Source organism: Rhinolophus hipposideros, assembly GCF_964194185.1.
Source record: "Rhinolophus hipposideros genome assembly, chromosome: 5".
Lineage (NCBI taxonomy): Eukaryota > Metazoa > Chordata > Mammalia > Chiroptera > Rhinolophidae > Rhinolophus > Rhinolophus hipposideros.
The window spans coordinates 39,598,357-39,617,904 of NC_138051.1; the positions used below are offsets into that span (position 1 = coordinate 39,598,357).

At 35.1% G+C, this 19,548-nt stretch overlaps 1 protein-coding gene across 1 annotated transcript in view; it reads right to left on the minus strand.

The window, feature by feature from the left end:
- The window catches only part of TTBK2 (tau tubulin kinase 2), a 131,063-nt gene that overhangs the window by 92,136 nt on the left and 19,379 nt on the right, over nt 1-19,548 (minus strand). The window contains exons 2-3 of the mRNA XM_081049240.1: nt 11,379-11,514; nt 6,588-6,735 (exon numbers count right to left, since the gene is read on the minus strand). Of these exons, the coding sequence (XP_080905366.1) occupies nt 6,588-6,735; nt 11,379-11,447 (217 nt within the window). The 5' untranslated portion in view covers nt 11,448-11,514. The remainder of the gene's footprint in view (nt 1-6,587; nt 6,736-11,378; nt 11,515-19,548) is intronic.

A 19,548-nucleotide genomic window follows, 5' to 3' on the forward strand; every position in this document is an offset into this window, starting at 1 on the left:
TTTAGTCAAGTTGGTGATTTAGAAGAGCATAAGAGATAAGATATGCGGATCATTCGCAGCATGAAGTAAAGATCTAAAACAGGTGCAAAGGCAGGACAACTTTCTAGTCACTCAATGATTTAAGTAGTGATTTTTAAACAAAACCAACTTCATTAAATAGAACACATTATGGAGGGAACACACATAAGAATTAGTGAGGGGCCGGCCCGGTGGCTCAGGCGGTTGGAGCTCCGTGCTCCGAACTCCAAAGGCTGCCGGTTCGATTCCCACATGGGCCAGTGGGCTCTCAACCACAAGGTTGCCTGTACAACTCCTCTAGTCCCGCAAGGGATGGTGGGCAGCGCCCCCTGCAACTAAGACTGAACAGGGCACCTTGGGCTGAGCTGCCATCCTGAGCTCCAGGATGGCTCAGTTGGTTGGAGCGCATCCTCTCAACCAAAGGTTGCCAGATCGACTCCCGCAAGGGATGGTGGGCTGCGCCCCCTGCAACTAGCAAGGGCAACTGGACCTGGAGCTGAGCTGCGCCCTCCATAACTAAGACTGAAAGGACAACAACTTGACTTGGAAAAAAGTCCTGGAAGTACACATTGTTCCCCAATAAAGTCCTGTTCGCCTTCAAAAAAAAAAAAATTAGTGAGAAATCCAATCTACAATTCTTTTCTTTTTAAAGAAAAACTATTTTTACGCTAAGGTATATACTCGCATTTATATACCAAATGGAAGCAAGTAAACAAAATAAGGAACTTTAAAGATCCTAGGAAGACTCCCTTTGATAAAAAGATATAGTAAGTATAAATTATATTAATTTTACAATATTCTGAATTCCCCAAACATTAAAGCCACCTAAATACAAAGCTAAAAAACTTCTAAATCAAACAGAAATCATTTTCTAGAAGCTCTAAATGATTGTATTTTATAAGAAGACTTAAATCTCTATATAATGTGGTTTTGAGAATCTAAGCCCTAATCATCCAAAGGTGATTTTTTTTAATCAACTAGTATTTATGGTATTCTTTAACAACTTATTCCAGAACCTCAATATCTTTTTCTTACCAAAAAGTAAAAAAAAAGAACTTTATAAAAAATATAACAACCAGAAATAAATATGTTATCGTATTCGCCCACATCTCCATTTATGCTCTCACGAAATACAAAGATACGGTGTGCTATCATTTGGCCACTGAGCATAATATAAATGTCAAGTTAAAATGCAAATAATCCCTGCCCTTTAAGAGGCTTACAATTTAAAAGAGAATACAAATGTATTTTTAAAGTAAAATAAACAATGCAAACAAATGGAAAAGTCCACCTAACAATAAACCAGGCAAAATCTAGAACTTACTAAAACATGTTGAGAAAAATGTGTTGGCCCAATAATAATTAGTGCCCTACTGCCTATATTGTGGTCTCAATTGTTTCCCAATACAAGGAAAAAGGCTTCCTTGATTATAACTGTGGTGCAGGGAACGTTTAAGGAAAGGCAGAAACAAATGATAACAAAGAACACTGGAGTTAATCAGAAGGACACAGCAACCAACTTGAAAAGGCTTCCCCTGACCAAAGACATGAAAATTTGAGCATCAAAAGAATGACTGCAATGAGTTGAAATATATAAAAACCCATGAGTTCATGGTGATACGCAAAACCAAAAACAACTCACAGATCACATTAGGGTACAACTCGTTATTATGAAAATTGGTAAACAAAAGGGAAGAAAACTCAAGTCTTTATCCTGTTATTCTGATAGTAACTTATATTTCAGTGGGGAACAAACAGCTGATGAAATAAAGTTCTATTTTGTAGAATAATTCCAGTTCAGAAATTTGGAAGGAATGAAAAAAAATCAGAAAAACTCACCATTTTGCAACACTTATGGAAACAATGGATTTAGACAACATACTCTTGCAAACAAACATCATGAATCTCAGCAAGTCTCTAGATCTAACTACCCATTCACAGGAAACACAGAGAATAAAGGAACATGTTAAAAGAATAAAGGAACATGTTAAAAGATCAGCCAAATTCAGAATCTGGACTATTCTCTCAAACCAAGAACTTCAACAGTTTCTTCAACAACTAAATGGCAAGCCTTCCCCACCAGAACAAAATAATAGGGAGCCCCACTCACAGATGAAGAGCGACTTAAGAGAAACGTCAACCAAAGGCAATGTGCCTACCATATATGTGAATCTTGATTTGAACAAGTCAACTGTAAAAGGGTATTTTTGAGAAAAATTAAACACTAGCTAGATTTTAGATGGTATTGAGAAATAACATTTCATTAGATGTTTAAGACTATTGAGCTTATGTTATTAAAAAAGGAATCCCCTAATGTCCCCTAATTATAGGGAAGCCTCGACGGAGGGGTGGGGGGGGAGACGGATATTGGAACTGTACTTTCTGCCCAATTTCTCTGTAAACCTAAAGGTTCTAAAAAGCAAAGTTAAAGAAAAACTGGAACGTGGGCTTCCTCTCCAATGAGGTTCTCTAACCCATTCTTAAAACTGGTCAACTGAGGAGTTTCCAAAGCCTTACTACTTCACATTTTCAATAATACAGATATCCCCCAAATTTTCCTAAAGTTTAATATAAACTACCTCCAGTATGTTCTCATACCATTCTTTTGTTTTGTTTTGTTTTGTTTTGTTTTTTGGTGAGGTTAAGTGGCTAAGACTTTGTATGCTCCCATAGATACAATTCAATGGATTCACAAAATTATCAATCATCAACAAAGCTCTCATAGGCAAAGTAATATCTGTCAAATTTTGATATATCTACAAATACCTCCCCCCACTGCAACCCCATAAATTGAACTGCCCTGTCTGGCAATTCATAACTCTATGAAATAAACAATGTCTTTATTTTTTAAAGGAGCCCTTATCTGTTAGACAGAGATACATACTGAATTATTTATAACGATATGATGTCTAGAATTTCTTTTCAAATACTCCAGCAAGGTGAGGAAAAGTGTTAAAGGAGTGGGATACAGATGCAACAAAACGGGACAAATGCTGATAGTTCTTGAATACAGGAATATTCATTATATAATGATCCATTTTTTTGTGTATTTGAAATTTTTCATAATAAAAAATTAGGGGGAAAAGTTTGCCTGTCTCACTTGCAGGATTCTAAACATGCATCAAATTTTGTGAAGACTGGAATAGAAATCTAACTTTTTAAAAAGTATTGATGGTGGTTCCTGAGGTACTGTAGAATTACTGGTGATCAGATTTGAAATCACAGGACAGAAGGTTTTTCTCCTCTTATACCAGCATTGCATACAAAACCGTTATTTATTTTGTTTTAAAGTGGCATGATAAGATGTAGCTCAAGAGATCATGAAAATGCAGAAGTGAAGATAAGTAGGATATCACTATAAAACACTTATTTAAGATGGGAGAGAAGAGAGGAGAAATAATCTAACAGACTAGGGAGGCAATTATCCCCTTTGCACAAAGTTGCAAAGCAAATAAATCAAAAAACAAAGGTTAGAACATAGTATAGTCACAAATGGAGAGAAGGAAGAAACAAATGGTTACATAGAGATGTGTCTCTGAACAGTAATATTAATAAAAGGAAAAGCTTAGCAAGTTTTACAGATCTCTTCACTAGGGACACTTTAGAGAACAACTGAGTATAGAAGAAATCCTATCTAATAGGCCTAGAAACAGATAGTTTTGTTTTAGAAGTGACTAAAACATTCAAACATATTTGTATAAATCAAGTACATCTTAGGGGTCTAGCTTGATTTAACAGAATGGTAGGCTACAGCTAGAATAGTTCAGAGAGCTTTGAAAAGAGAATACTCTTGTAATAGCATGGAAAAGGTCATTCAGAAGAAAAGATGTAGTAAAATGCTAAGGTCTTCAAACTTCAGAACCAATGAGAAAGGAATATACTGGTAATGAGAGTTATGCACAAACTGAGGAAATCTAGAGTTGTTAAGAACAGGAAAAACAGAGAAAACTGAGAACTGAGGGAATCCAGAAAAAGGAATTATGAGAATCTTGAAAAGGGGGATTGATTTATTAAAAGGAACAAAACTTAGGGTTCGGCTAAATACATCATAAGTATCTTTTTATCTTGTAAAGAAACAAATCTTTATACCAGCTATCAAATATTAAGTATCAATTTAAAACCAACCAACCCTATAAAGAGTTATTAGCCTCTGTTTATATAACTTTTCTTTAAACACTGAATCTCTTTGTTGAGGTCACTAGGTAAGAAGTCATTATGCCAATAGGAAGACAAAAGCAGTCCAGCCCCATAAAAATGTTCTCCAAAGAGTCTAGATTGCAAAGCACTCTTAACAAAAAGAAGTTGTGAAGCATAAGTATACAGAAGATATAAGTTAGGAAGCCAAGAAGATATCAGTTAGGAAGCCAAGAAAAGAAAGTCAAGGTCTGCCTCATTGAAATACAGACCAGAAGATAAAAACCTATTGATTTTTGGAAAGTGAAGGGGTCTGAGGAACAGAAGGTCATGCGGTTATAAGCAGATAGAAACATGTTAAGTAATAGTATGAAATATAAAATAGATGGAAAGGAGAGACTTAGCGTCCAAGAGTCTCCCAATTCATCCATTAAAAGGTACTAAACTGGCCGGCCCGGTGGCTCAGGCAGTTAGAGCTCCATGCTCCTAAACTCCGAAGGCTGCCGGTTCGATTCCCACATGGGCCAGTGGGCTCTCAACCACAAGGTTGCCAGTTCAATTCCTCGAGTCCCGCAAGGGATGGTGGGCTCTGCCACCTGCAACTAAGATTGGACACGGCACCTTGAGCTGAGCTGCCTCCCGGATGGCTCAGTTGGTTGGAGTGTGGGCTCTCAACCACAAGGTTGCTTGTTTCGACTCCTGCAAAGGATGGTGGGCTGCACCCCCTCCAACTAGCAACGGCAACTGGACCTGGAGCTGAGGTGCACCCTCCACAACTAAGACTGAAAGGACAACAACTTGAAGCTGAACGGCACCCTCCACAACTAAGATTGAAAGGACAACAACTTGACTGGAAAAGTCCTGAAAGTACACACTGTTCCCCAATAAAAGTCCTATTCCCCTTCCCCAATAAAATCTAAAAAAAAAAGGGTACTAAGCTGATCTTCAAGCTTTACTACATAGAATCCTGAGTAAACCATGGTCAAAATAGGCAGGAGAACCCACTGAAAGATACAGAACTGTATCCTGCCTCACTTGGAAGCATCTCCTTAGGGCCATGGAGCAAACAGACACGTGAAATTGTCCAGGCCAAGTTGATGCTGACACCCTTCATGGGCTTGGCTGAGAGATCTCCTGGAATTGGTCACCTTAGGAAGAGGTAGCTCCAGTTGTACCTGTTTGTGGCCTCTATGTCACGAAGCTGAGAACAGCTCAAAAGAAATGAGAAAGGAGAAAAGGTGAGAAAAAGAAAAGGGAGTGCCATCTTTTCCCCTATTCTTCCTTCTCCAATTATCCTTTTTTTCCTAGTACTGACAGCAGTTGCATATCCACTGTCTTCCTGATTTCCGTGTTTCAGGAGAACTAAGTTTGGGCTAAAAATAGCTATTAAACAGATCTACAATTTTATTAGCATCATGCTCTAATCAAATGAGCCAACTGGTAGACAAACTTGGATAATCAGAAAGCTTAAGGCAAAGGGCAAAATTAAAAGAATAGATGCTGCTGGAATACATAACACACATTTCATTAACATAATAGAAATTAAGATTCACAAAGAGAACACATTCACCCTAGAGACTATACAGCCTTTGTCCTTGCGATTTCTACCAACTATAGTTACTTCCATCAATTATGGCAACTTCCTTTGCTCTCTGTTAGTACTAAATTCCTTTAGATACTAATGAATGTTCCATAATACCAAACCTTCTAGAGTATAACAAGATCACTTAATGTGCTAATCACCCCTATTTAATTTTGATTCGAACAAAACATTTAAATATCACTAATATTCTATTCAGTCATTAAACTGAAAATACAATGATGAATACAAACTAGCAATGTATTCAGTCAGAGTTTTACCTCACTGGATAGATGTCAGGAAAAAAAAATTATTTATCCTTGTAGTAAAAAATAGGACCCCAAGCAGTAAAACAGACCTCAAAAATAAAGACAGGGCCATCAAGAGTTCTTCTATGAACTGGCGTTAATAAAATCAATACATAATAAATATTCTTATTTTTATTCCATCCTGCAGCGTGATTTGAAGGCAGCCTCTTTCATGTAATTAAAGCATGTTTAACATCCAAAGACATAAGTAGAAACAACTCAGAGGTATTTATTTTGGTTGTTTAAAAAGACAAATTTTACCATTAACAGACTTATGAAAACACTTTCTAAAAGCAAAATGTTTCAGGTAATTCACTCTCTCTCATCCTTATTCACCATGAAAAGGAATTCCCATAGTTCAGTTATTCTAAGCAATCAATATTTCTACTACTACTGGCCAGTGATAAAATTTCCAAGGGAAAAACGCTCAGCAGGTTTATACCAAACTGACACGAGAATATTCAACTAGTAGTTAGTGAAGATGACTGAGGTTCAGAAAGATAACAATTAACTATAAATTGCTTGGTGTATCATACAAAGCAGCTTACCTTGTAGTTTTTTCAATACAGCAACTTCCATTTTCAGAACTTGTTTTGGTTGTTGAGCTGATTCCACCTTCAGTGCAACATTTTCCCTGGTAAGCATGTCCAAGGCATCGTAAATTTCTCCAAAGCCCCCACCCCCAATCTTCCTCAACTGCATGAGAAATAAGAACATACACACCCAAAATTACTAGAAGGTTCTAATTGGAAACCAATTAATTTCTGATATTTAGAATGTAATATATAATTTTACTATAGCTAATTTATGATAAAAGATCTCAATATTGTTAAATTAACCATGAATATGCCAAGAAGAAACCATATGCCTGGAAATAACATCAGAACTTTTTCCCACAGGTTTGTCAAAAAAAAGTAATAAAATTATTTCAGCCACTATTGAAAAATGTAGTCTACAGTCAGCATCAGAACTGGCACACAAAACACAGTACATGAAAAGCTTCAATTCCCACAAATGCCCCTTAACAACCAGACTTGTTTTAATTCTAAGGCAATCATTTGAAGACTTTTTTAACCATGAACTCTTTTTGCCAATTGAAATCTTATCTGGAACCTGGTTGAGATGTGTATGTGGGAAGGTTGGAGCAGCCAGAGCGGGTGCAGCCAGAGCTCAGCCCTCTCTCAGTATTTACCCTCTACCCTCCTCTCTGAGGCACTAAACAGGCTCCAAAGAGCAGGTAGATAGCTCCTGTTCTAAATTATCCCAGAGTTCACTACATGTCAATATGCTCAAATAAGAGTAAACTCTAAGCAAATTAAATACTTTCATCAAAAACACTTAATGTTATTCCGTATAAAATGTGTTAGCTTAACTGGGAAATATCAGGATCTCTATCTCATTATTATAAGCAAGTTCTGAAAAGCTAGTGATAACTGGAACCGGATTGCAGTGCGGAAGTCGGGTGGGAGGGGTTTGTGTGATATACGTCAAGCTAGACACAACATGCCATCAGCTTTCTTCCATTTCATGAAACTGGGTCTTCTTACCACATTATCAAACCTCTAGGATGTAATATAATGTAGAACGTCATCACTGAAGGCACAGAGTCCTAAATCCTAACCATCCCAGAGACCTCACTGCACCTCAAGTCCTATTCTTTCTCCACTGGGTCAGCACTGATTACTGTAGGCTGATATATTTATCTTCTGAATTTGTAAAGAAATTATTTGCTTAATCATTTTACTAAACTAAATACCTCAGAGAGCACTTGTGTTAACACACCATCCTGCTTTTTAACTCTTATGTTGTTTAATTTCCCATTGTCAATGTCCTAGCCCCCTACAGTGAAACTAAGCTTCTTTAAAGAAAGGGCTACTCTATTTATTTTTCCCCCCTGTAATATTTGGCAAAGTGGTAACTGTATAACTACTGCTAAGTAACTATTCATTGCTTTGCATACATGAGCCTTCTTTATTCTGCTTTGCTGATGGGAAGAAATACCATGAAGAACTCTGGGATGATTTGGAGATTAAAAAAAAGTTCCAGAACTTAATTTCAGTTAAATAAATTACTCTACATTGGGCCCTGATTGGTACTTATGAATCTTTATATTTTGTTCATTAACCAAAGCCTAGTATAACTTTAAAAACTCATAAACATTATCAAAGGGACATCTTTCTAACTATAGACTGTGATGAGAGGTGACTTCATGTTTTACCTCCACAAAAAAAACCTTACCAAATGATGGAACAAAAAATCTAGGCTGAAGTCAATGATTTTTGTCCTTGGTCTACTCCTATAATGTCATCTGAACAACAGGAGAGCATTAATTTTTTATTGAGCTTGACAAAGTGCTAACATATCAATGCTTATGAGGCAAAGAGACAGAGGCAGTTTAGTATGATGGGGGTATGTAGATTAGGGAAAAAAATAAAGGTAAGGCCTGTGGCAGAGTGTGTTTTCTAAAGATGACCACAGTATCACCCAATCTTTTTTGCTCTTTTTCAGGGTGACTTTGCCACTCCCCCAATAAGAGGGAGAGTCCATTCCCCCACCCCCTTAAATCTGTGTGAATCTTACGACTGCTTTAACCAACAGAACATGGAAAAGTAACACTGCACAAATTCTGATAATAGCCCTCAACCAGCCTTAGGGCTTCTGTTTCCTGTCTCTCAAGAGAGAGCCAGTCACCATGGCCTCCTCAGAAGCCACAGTTCTGTGAAGCAGTTCTAGAAAATGAGGCACCAGGTTGGGGGTTGAGGGAACTAAGGATCCCCAAGACATCAAATGAGCCATCTGGGATGAATCCTCCAAACCACCCAAACCTGCTAGTGCCACATGACTAAGAGACAAACCACCCAGGCAAACTCTTCTCAAATTCCTAACCCACAAAACTGTGAGCAAAATAACTGATTATTCTAAGCCTTTAAGTTTTCATGTAGTTTGTCATACAACAGTAGGTAACCAAAACACCATTCTTACCAATGAGCCTGTGGTTTCTAACTGAAAATGTCACTATGCCTCAAATATTTGGGGGACATGTTCCACATATATATTAGCTCTAAGTATCAGGACAGGGCAACTAAACCAGGCATAACTTCATTTGCCACTTTGTGATATGTCTACTGGAGAACAGCCAACCTTTATGGCAGCACTTAATACAAAGTTCTCACAAAGCAACACTCATTCCTAACTTATATAAAAGATTACCAATTGTTGGAAACGCCCTACACCAGTCCATGATGATTATGGTTCTTCTCTTATGTTTACTCAAGTAAATTTTCTAAACCTATTGATTTGCCTAATCAGTAAAACACTACCACAGAAACAAAATTTTTACTTCAAAATGAAGAATTTTCTTTTTCCAATCTATTGATAGATTAAGGAAACCACAGAAATAGCTTTGCTAAACCTGGTAAAAGAAAAAAAAAACTTTGGATAACAAAAGACTAGGTAGCAATAAAATATATTTAAATCTATCCAAAACAAAAATAGCTACTTTAAGAAGAGGAGAGATGGCTGATAAGTCTATGGCAAGGAAGCCATCAAAAGACTATTAGAGGAGCAGCCGGATGGCTCAGTTGGTTAGAGCACAAGTTCTCAACAACAAGGTTGCTGGTTCAATTCCCACATGAGATGGTGGGCTGCGCCCCCTGCAACTCAGATTAAAAACAGCGACTGGACTTGGAGCTGAGCCGCACCCTCCACAACTAGATTGAAGGACAACTACTTGGAGCTGATGGGCCTTGGAGAAGCACATTGTTTCCCAATATTCCCCAATTTAAAAAATTAAAAAAAAAAAAAGACTATTAGGATCATGTTAAAGGAATTCAGGAGACAACTTGAAGGGTGTCCCCTTAGTTAAATGAGACAATTTGAGTATCAATAAGGATAAAAACTACAACGGACTAAAACACATTAAATGTGTTTAAACTCATGAATTGTGAATCACATTTTTAAAAATTCCATTGGTCACTTTTGGATAATGGCAAAGAATCAATTCATTATTTTGAAAACTGGTAAATTAAGAAAAAAGAATCAAGTATTTATTCTGTTTTCTTAATCAAGTTATATCTCAGGGTAATCAAATAGTTGAGAAAGATCACTAATCTGCAATCCCAAATGAATAACAGACCTAGCCAATGGTCCACAATAGTAACACCACAAAAGATAACACATTATGTGCCTCCTATCGAAAGTTCACAATACCCTTTATGAAAAAAATGCCCCCGCCTCAGATTAGAACTGAAGTCAGACCTAATAGAGAACATTTATAACAATTTATATAAAATACATGACAGAGGAACATGTTAACACCACATAGAAGCAATCAGAAAAACCCAAACTATAGGAAATTCTACAGACAAATGGCCTAGTTTCTCCAACAAATAAATTGTAAGGGAAAACAAGATAGACAAAAAAATACCTAGAAGCTTAAAAATACTTACCTGATGTCACCCAATTATAATATCCAGACTTTATTTGGATTTGATTTAAACTGTTAAAAATAACTTAAAAACAAACAGGGAAATGTAAAAGCCAATACTTAATAATATTAAGAAATTATTACTTTTTTAGGTGTGATGATATTATGATTGTGTTTTAAAGAGAAGTCTTTATCTTTCAGAGATACATACCGAAGTATGTATAGAAAAATGCTAAGGGGAAATGTTTAAAAATATTTTGGGGGGCGGCCAGTTAGCTCAGTTGGTCAGAGTGCGATGCTCGTAACACCAGGGTTGCCGGTTCGATCGCCACATGGGCCTGTGTGAGCTGCACCCTCCATAACTACCTTGAAACAACTACTTGACTTGGAGCTGATGGGTTCTGGAAAAACACACTTAAAATAAATAAAAAGCTAAAAAATATATATTTTGGGAGTGAGGTTAAAGAGATAAAACAAGATTGACCATAACTTGATAAATATTTAAGCTGGGGCATGAGTACATGGAGGTTCATTATATAAGTATCACTATTTTTATGTATACTTATAATTTTTCTTAATAAAAAGTTAAAAAATAAAAAAGAAAGCAGTTTACGGTACTCTATTTTTTTATTTGTTTTTTCCCTAAGTATACTTTTATTTACCTTACTCAATCTTAGTTCTCAGAGGTTAGGACAATTTACTACTACATGAAGCAAGAATTAGAATTTGGGTATAAACCAAATTTAATCATAGGGAAAAAACTGAAAATAACTGCTTTATAGCAAGCAATATGTGTTATTTTCCAATGAAATGCTTTTTTTAATCAAGACACCAAAAATTATCAAAAGTGTTCTCATTCTCTCCCTTTCTCCCCTTCCCCCCGCCACCCCCCACTCCAAAGATGTATACTCACCACTTTCCATCTTTCTTTGACCAGAATTCCAACACTGAGGATATCTGGCTGCTCTCCTCCTCCACTCATTGCAATTCACTGACGTGACAGAACGGCTACACAAGCATCCAGCTCCCAAGGGTGGTTTCCATTTAACCTAAAACAAAAGAAACAGCAGTGGCATATCAGGGCTAACTAATTAACACAAACATTCTAGCAACAAGTAGCATTACTAATCCTATACATTAATTAGGTTGCTTTGTTGGAAGGGGGAGGGGGAAACTAACAAACTCACTTTCAAAATCTGTTCAGTGTATACTTTTTTAAAATATTTATCTTTCCATTACAAATACCCAGTGAAACAGCTAGACATTACAAAAACATTACATTATGACACAGATATAATTCACAATAGCTGAGACTGCTAGACTATAGAAAAAGCATGGTGTCAAAAGCAGGTGACCCAGACAGACCACTTTCCTAACTACAACATATTGCTAAAGAAAATGATATGGTACCTAATTTACAACAGCTTACAGTTTAATAGGTTGTAAGTTAGAGCTTATCATCATCAGAGCTAATAAAATTTTAATGTTACATAATGCACTTAAAATGCACAGGAAATAACCATGAGCCACAGAAAAGGGCTATTCATCAAACCCAATACAATGATAAGAAAAAGAGGATATCAATCACATGAACAGTACACCTGTAGAAAAAGAAGATACAGCAGAATATATGGCCTAAAGGAGATGAAAACCATAACCCAATCTTAGAAGATAAACCAAAGAAAAGTAAGAAAAAGAAGCTTTAAAACAAGATAAATGATAATTAGAAAAGCTCTTAAATGAGAGAGCTAGGCAACAGGAAGACATAAAAGAAACCTGAATGAACTCAGAAAAGAGTCCTAAATGAAAGAAAAAGAAATGAAGGCTCAACTACAAGGGATATAAGACAAGATACCATATAAATAAGTGAGAAAAAACAAAAGAGAAAAATGAAAATGAAAAATTTAAGAAATTCAAAAATTGAAAGAGATAAATAAAAGACAAATACAAATAGATTATCATAGAAAGCCCCCCAAAAGAAAAAGCGATGAAACAGAACAAATATTAGCCACTATAATTCAAGAAAATTTTTTGTAAATATACAAAAGGCTAAATCTGCATGTTACCACATACCTAAGAAAACAACTGAGAAGTTCAATACCAAGACACAGTCTAATAAAACTAGCAGGTTTTAAAGGGGGAAAAAATTCATTGGGCATCCGTGCAGAAAGTCCAAATTACTTATAATGGAAAGAAAATCAGACTGATGACAAACATTGGCACAAACAGCTTATGTTAGTAGACAATGGAATTATACACTTAAATACCCAAGGCAACAAAATGTGAGCCAAGAAAGTTCTGTTCCCTCAAACCAACTTTCAAGGCTAATGCCCTTGAAAGTTGCTTGTTCCAGCTTTCAAGGTTGTTCCCAGGAAATGCCCTTAAGAATCAACTACATAACAAGTATCAATCAAGAAATTATGGTAAATAATTTGGCACGAGGATTGGCCTGAAAAGGCCTAAAAGCAACAATAACCCAGTAACAATGAGCACCCCAGCCTCCAGACTGTAGACTCTGAACATCATTTCCCACTTGAAAAAAAAAAAATCAGAGAAATGGCTTGTTCCAGGTCTGGCACAGGAAACTGTACACAAAGAAAATATGGGATGTCTTGTCAAATAAGAAAGCAAAAATGTTAACAGTACTCCTGCAGGCAAATCAATAGGAAATCAGAGACAACCGAAAGGATTCCTACTTGCCAAAGATGAAACAATTTGAGCTTATACACAAATGGTGACTGCAATGATTGGAAAATAAGAAAAATATAAACACCCATGAGCTCATAATGACACTCAAAAAAGAAAATACCGCTTTGGTCAATTCTCAAAGTTGCTAGGACACAACTATTTATCCTGAAAACTGGTAAATAAATAGAAATGATCAAGAATTTATACTGCCTTTCTGGTATGAACAGTAATTCAGAGAAACAAAGAGATGATGAGAGACACTTTTTCCCTAGAGAATAATCACAGCTAATAAATGTGGAAAAAGAAATGACAGAATTAGGAAATCACCTAGAATTAGGAATTCAAAAATCCCTGGGGTTAAATAATAAATCTAGGCAATGACCACCAAAGGCTGCTAAAAACATATGGTGGATGTGGATGGGGAACTTTAATATGGATCAAGCTGAAAAAAAAAAAATATGGATCAAGCTGAACCCACTGATCAATCTTAACATCGCTAAAAAGGATAATGAAACATAAATGCTTCCTGTTATGATGCAACAACATTTACTCAGTACCATCTATAAAGCCTCCTGCCTCTTCTAAAAGAGCCTAGATGTAATCAAGCTGCTAGATTTAAATATCAGTTTACAAAAATAAGGGGACTAGAAGCACATGTTAAATGTCAAGATGAGGATACCATAAGCTAAATCCATGCTGCTGAATATCCTGAAGGACAATATATCTAGTTTCTCCAACAAATAAATGCATAGGAAATAAAAAAGCTTACATTACGTATCACAAGAAACAAGGTATATATCAAGCTAAGGCAACAGCTAGCAAAAAACAGAAAAACATTTTTAATGACTAAAAGAAAAAAGCATTGTCAGCTCAGAATTCTGTATCCAGAGAGAATACCCTTCAAGGATAAGGACACTCTCAGATAATGGAAAATTAAGATTGTGTGTTATTAGCAGAGCTGCTGTGAAAGAATTAGATGATGAGGGCAACTTTTCCTAGAGAATGACCACAGCTAATAAATGCAGAAGAAATGATAGAATTATGAAATTACCTAGAATTTTTTCTAGAGAAGAAATTTCTTCTGAAGAAGAAATGGAACGGAACAGAGGAAAACTGGGAATAACAGGAATGAAGGAAGAGCAACAGAAATCTAGGTAAATATAACAGACTAACCTCCTTTTACATTCTTTAAGAAATGCCTGACAGTTAAGAACAAAAATTATAACACTAAAAGGATTTTCAATGTATACAGATATACTTTATAAAACTACTACAACAAAAAGGTGGAATGTTAGAGACCTATATAATGGTGATTAGGTTTCTGCATTCCACTTAGAGTGGTAATATAATAATTTTAATAGAGTGAAAAATTAGGTAGGCAATCCCTAGAGCAATTGCTTAAAATAGCTACACAAAAAAAGAAAAAAAGAAAGAAAAACATAATGAAAAGAAAAAAGTAGTACATCAAAACATGTCAGAATAATCCAAAAGAACGTAGGAAAGGAGAAATAAAAGAATAAAAACAGGGGGCATAAACATAAAACAAATAGTAAAATGGCTGACCTAAATCTAAATATATCTATAATTTCTTTAAATATAAATGGCCTGCAAAACTAAAAATAAGAAAATATAGGAAAGAAAAAACTCACTGGTAAAGGCAAACATTTAGTAAAATTAGTGACCCAGTCACTTATAAAGCTAGTATGAAGGTTAAAGGACAAAAGTAGTAAAATCACTTATATCTACAATAATTAATTAAGGGGTATATGAGTATGCACAGAAAATAAATATAAAATATGATGTCAAAAACATAAAATGTCGGGCGTGGGTAATGAGCAAATACCATATTTCCCGGAAAATAAGACCTAGCCGGACAATCAGCTCTAATGTGTCTTTTGGAGCAAAAATTAATATAAAAGCCAGTCTTATCTTACTATAATATAAGACCGGGTCTTATATAACATATTACATAAGACCCGGTCTTATATTAATTTTTGCCCCGAAAGACGCATTAGAACCAACTGTCCGGCTAGGTCGTATTTTCAGGGAAACACAGTATCTGGTGCTCTTAGACGGGGTTCGAACTTAAGTGACCATCAACATAAAATAGACTGCTATAAACATAAGTTGTTACATATGAATCTCATGGTAATCATAAACCAAAAACCTGTGATACACAAAAATAAAGAGAAAGGAATCCAAACATAACACTAAAGAAAGTCATCAAGGTACAGGGGGAAAGCAAGAGAAGAAAGGAACAGAGAAGAACTACAAAATCACCCAGAAAATAATTAATAAAATGGCAGTAAGTACATACCTATCAATAATTACTTTAAATGTAAATGGACTACATGTTCCAATCGAAAGACAGGGTGGCTGAACAGATTAAAAAAAAAAAAAAACAAAGACCTATATTTATACTGTCTACAAGACACTCCCTTAAGATCTAAAGACACACACAAACAAAGTGAAGGATGTAAAAAGATATTTCATGCAAATGGAAATGAAAAGAAAGTTGGGGTAGCAATACTTACATCAGACAAAATAGACTTTAAAATAAGGACTGTAAAAAGAGACAAAGAAGGACATTATATAATGAAAAGGGATCATTCCAACAAGAGTATATAACACTTGTAAACATCTACCAATATGCATCCAACACAGAAGCACCTGAATACATAAACAAAATATTGAGACATAAATGGAAAGATTGACAGTAATACAGTAATAGTATGGAACTTTAACACCCCGCTTACATCAATGGATAGATCATCCAGTCTTAAAATCGACAAGGAAACATGGCCTTAACACATTAGATCAGATAGACCTAATAGATATTTATAGAACATTCCATCTAAAAACAGCAGGATACATCTTCTTTTCAAATGCACATGGAACAGTCTTCAGAACAGATCACATGTTAGACCACAAAACAAGTCTTAGTAAATTTAAGAAGACTGAAATTATATGAAGCATCTTTTCTGACTAAAATGGTATGAAACTAGAAATTAATTTCAAAATGAAAACTGGAGGCTAAACAACATGCTACTAAACAACAAATGGGTTAAGGAAGAAATCAGAAAAGGAAATAAAAAATACCTTGAGACAAATGAAAATGTAACACAATGGTCCAAAATCTATGGGACACTGCAAAAGCAATTCTAAGATGGAAGTTTATAGTGATACAGAAACAAGAAAAATTTCATATAAACAATCTAACCTTATACCTACCTAAAGGAACTAGAAAAAGAACAACAACAAAAAAGCCTGAAGTGAGTAGACAGAAGGAAATAAAAATCAGAGTAATAAATGAAACAGACTAAAAACACAATAGAGAGATCAATGAAACTAAAAGCTAGTTTTTTAAAAAGATAAACAAAACTGATAAACCTTTAACCAGACTCATCAAGAAAAAGAGTAGGCCCAAATAAATAAAATTAGAAATGAAAGAGAAGTTACAACTGACAACAGAGAAATACAAAGGATCATAAGAGAATACTATGAACAATTATACACCAAGAAACTGGACAACTAGAAGAAATGGATAAATTCCTAGAAACACATAATCTTCCAAGGTTGAATCTAGAAGAAACAGAAAATATCAACAGACGAACTACTAGTAACAAAATTGAATCAGTAATCAAAAAACTCCCAAAAAACAACAGTTCAGGACCAGACGGCTTTACAGGTGAAGTCTACCAAACATTTACCTATCTTTCTCAAACTATTCCAAAAGTTCAAGGGGGAAGGAATGCTTCCAAACTCATCCTATGAGACCAGCATTACCCTGATAACAAAACCATACAAACACACTACAAAAAAATAAAATTGTAGACCAATATCTCGGATGAACATAGATGCAACGATTCGCAACAAAATATTAACAAAACGAATTCAACAATAACACATTAAAAGGATCATACCCCGTGATTAAGTGGGATTTATTCCAGGGATGCAAGGATGAATCAGTATGTACATAGCAACCAATGTAACACACCATTTTAACAAAACAAAGGATAAAAGTCATGTGATCATCTCAGTAGATGCAGAAAAAGCATTCAACAAAAGTCAACATCCATTTATGACTAAAACTCTCAACAAATGGGTATAGAGGAAACATAACCTCAACATAATAAATAAAGGCCATGTATGACAAATCCACAGCTAACATCATATTCAATGGTGAAAAGCTTAAAGCTTTACCCTAAGATCAAGAATAAGACAAGGATGCCCATTCTTACCACTTTTATTCAATATATATAGGGTGCCGAAAAAATATACACAAATTTTAAGAAAGGAAAAAACCGTATTGTCATAACTCAATAAATACCAATAACAAAAGATGAATACAAGTCACGTTTGACTTCTGAAATTAAACAGGTGCTCCAAGTGGTGACCATCAGAATCCAGACACTTCCGATTACATCAAACTACCGCTTGACCATAGATAACATCTCTTAAATGTGTATACATTTTTTTGTCACCCCCGGTAGTACTGGAAGTCTTACTCATAGCAATTAGACAAGAAAACGAAAGGGTATTCAAATTGGAAAGGAAGAAGTAAAACTGTCACTATCTGCAGACGATATACTATATATAGAAGACCCTAAAGACCACCAAAAAACTTTTGGAATAAATTCAGTAAAATTGTAAGAAACAAACTTAATATTCAGAAATCTGTATCATTTTTATACACTACCAATGAACTATCAGAGAAATTAAGAAAACAATTCCATGTACAAACTACGTCAAAAAGAATACCTCGGAATAAATTTAACCAAGGAGGGGAAATATCTACCCTCCGAACACTATATGACATTGATGAAAAGAAATTGAAGGGGACATAAATAAATGGAAGACTATATTGTGCTAATGGATTGGAACAATCAATATAGTTAAAATGCCCATTCTACCTAAAACAATCTACAGATTCAATGCAATCCCTACCAAAATACCATCGTGTTTTTCAAAGAACTAGACAAATAATCCTAAAAGTTATATGGAATCGTAGAAGATCCACAATAGCCAAGGCAATCTTCAGAAAGAACAAAGCTGGAGGTATCACACTCCCCGATTTCAAACTATACTACAAAGTTATAGTAATCAAAACAGTATAGTACTGGCACAAAACAAACACACAGATCAATAGAACAGAATAGAAATCCCAGAAATTAACCCACACTTATATGGACAATTAATCTATGACAAAGGAGGCAAGAATATATAATAAGGAAAAGATAGTCTCTTCCATAAATGGTGTTGGGAAAATTGGACAAATACATGCAAAAAAATGAAGTGGGACCACCTTGTCATGCCATATACAAAATAAACTCAAGATGAATATGATTTCTACAATAAAGTCACTTCGAAAATGATATATGTAGGTGAAAAGCAAAGGGATTCCCACTTCTGCTCCGGTTCTCTTTATTCTCTAAATAGTAGTTTAATCCTGACACATCTTGCATGCATCAGCAAAATGCTGGTGACATTTCTGTAGCCTGACAAAAAAATTAAATTACGTTATTTTGCTTCAAAGCAGACTGAATGTGACTTCATATTAGGTACTACAACGTTAGGTAGCACATGGAAATACATCATTAACTTTGAATTCATCCACGTATAATTCACCAGTTTCCAGAATTTCCAGTACAGGATCTCCTGAAAAGACAGTCATTGTTCAATTACAATTCAATGTGGGTAACAAAGTGAAATTTAAAATAAGTAAAGTTATCTATTAGATATTTAGCTCTTTATTAAATCTTTAAATTTTTGCCTGTCTATACTGCTTTCTAAAATATTACACATCAGTTTCTTTGTATAACTTGAGTTTGGTGTGATGTGTTTTTATTGTATAAATATCATTATAAACTTATTTGTAAATTTAAAAATCAAGGAATGGAAATAGGTATACCATATAAACAGTAATCAAAACAAATTTAGAGTACCTATAATAATATCAAACAATGTAGACTTCAGAGCAAAGAAAATCCACAGAGATAAAGGGGGCCCATCACATAATCACAGAAGGGCCAATTTACAAAGAAATTATAAATCTGTATTCAACTAAAAAACAGCATCAAAATAAATAAAATAACAATTAAACTGAAAGGAGAAATAGACAAATCCGTAATTATAATTGGAGACGTCTCACTCCTGTCTCAAAAAAATAAGTAGGAAATCGGCAAGACTATAGAAGAACTGAACAATAATACAGTGGCATATTAAAAAAAAATATTTGGTCTTTGTATTTGCTCTATAATTCTTTACATTTATAGATTTATCTCCAGTCCCTGACAGCGGCATTTCCTGAATGATAAGAATGTCTGTTACGTTGATGAGGTGACTCCTGGCCGGTCACCTAAATCAATGCCTAAATCAATTCAGAATGGCAGCAA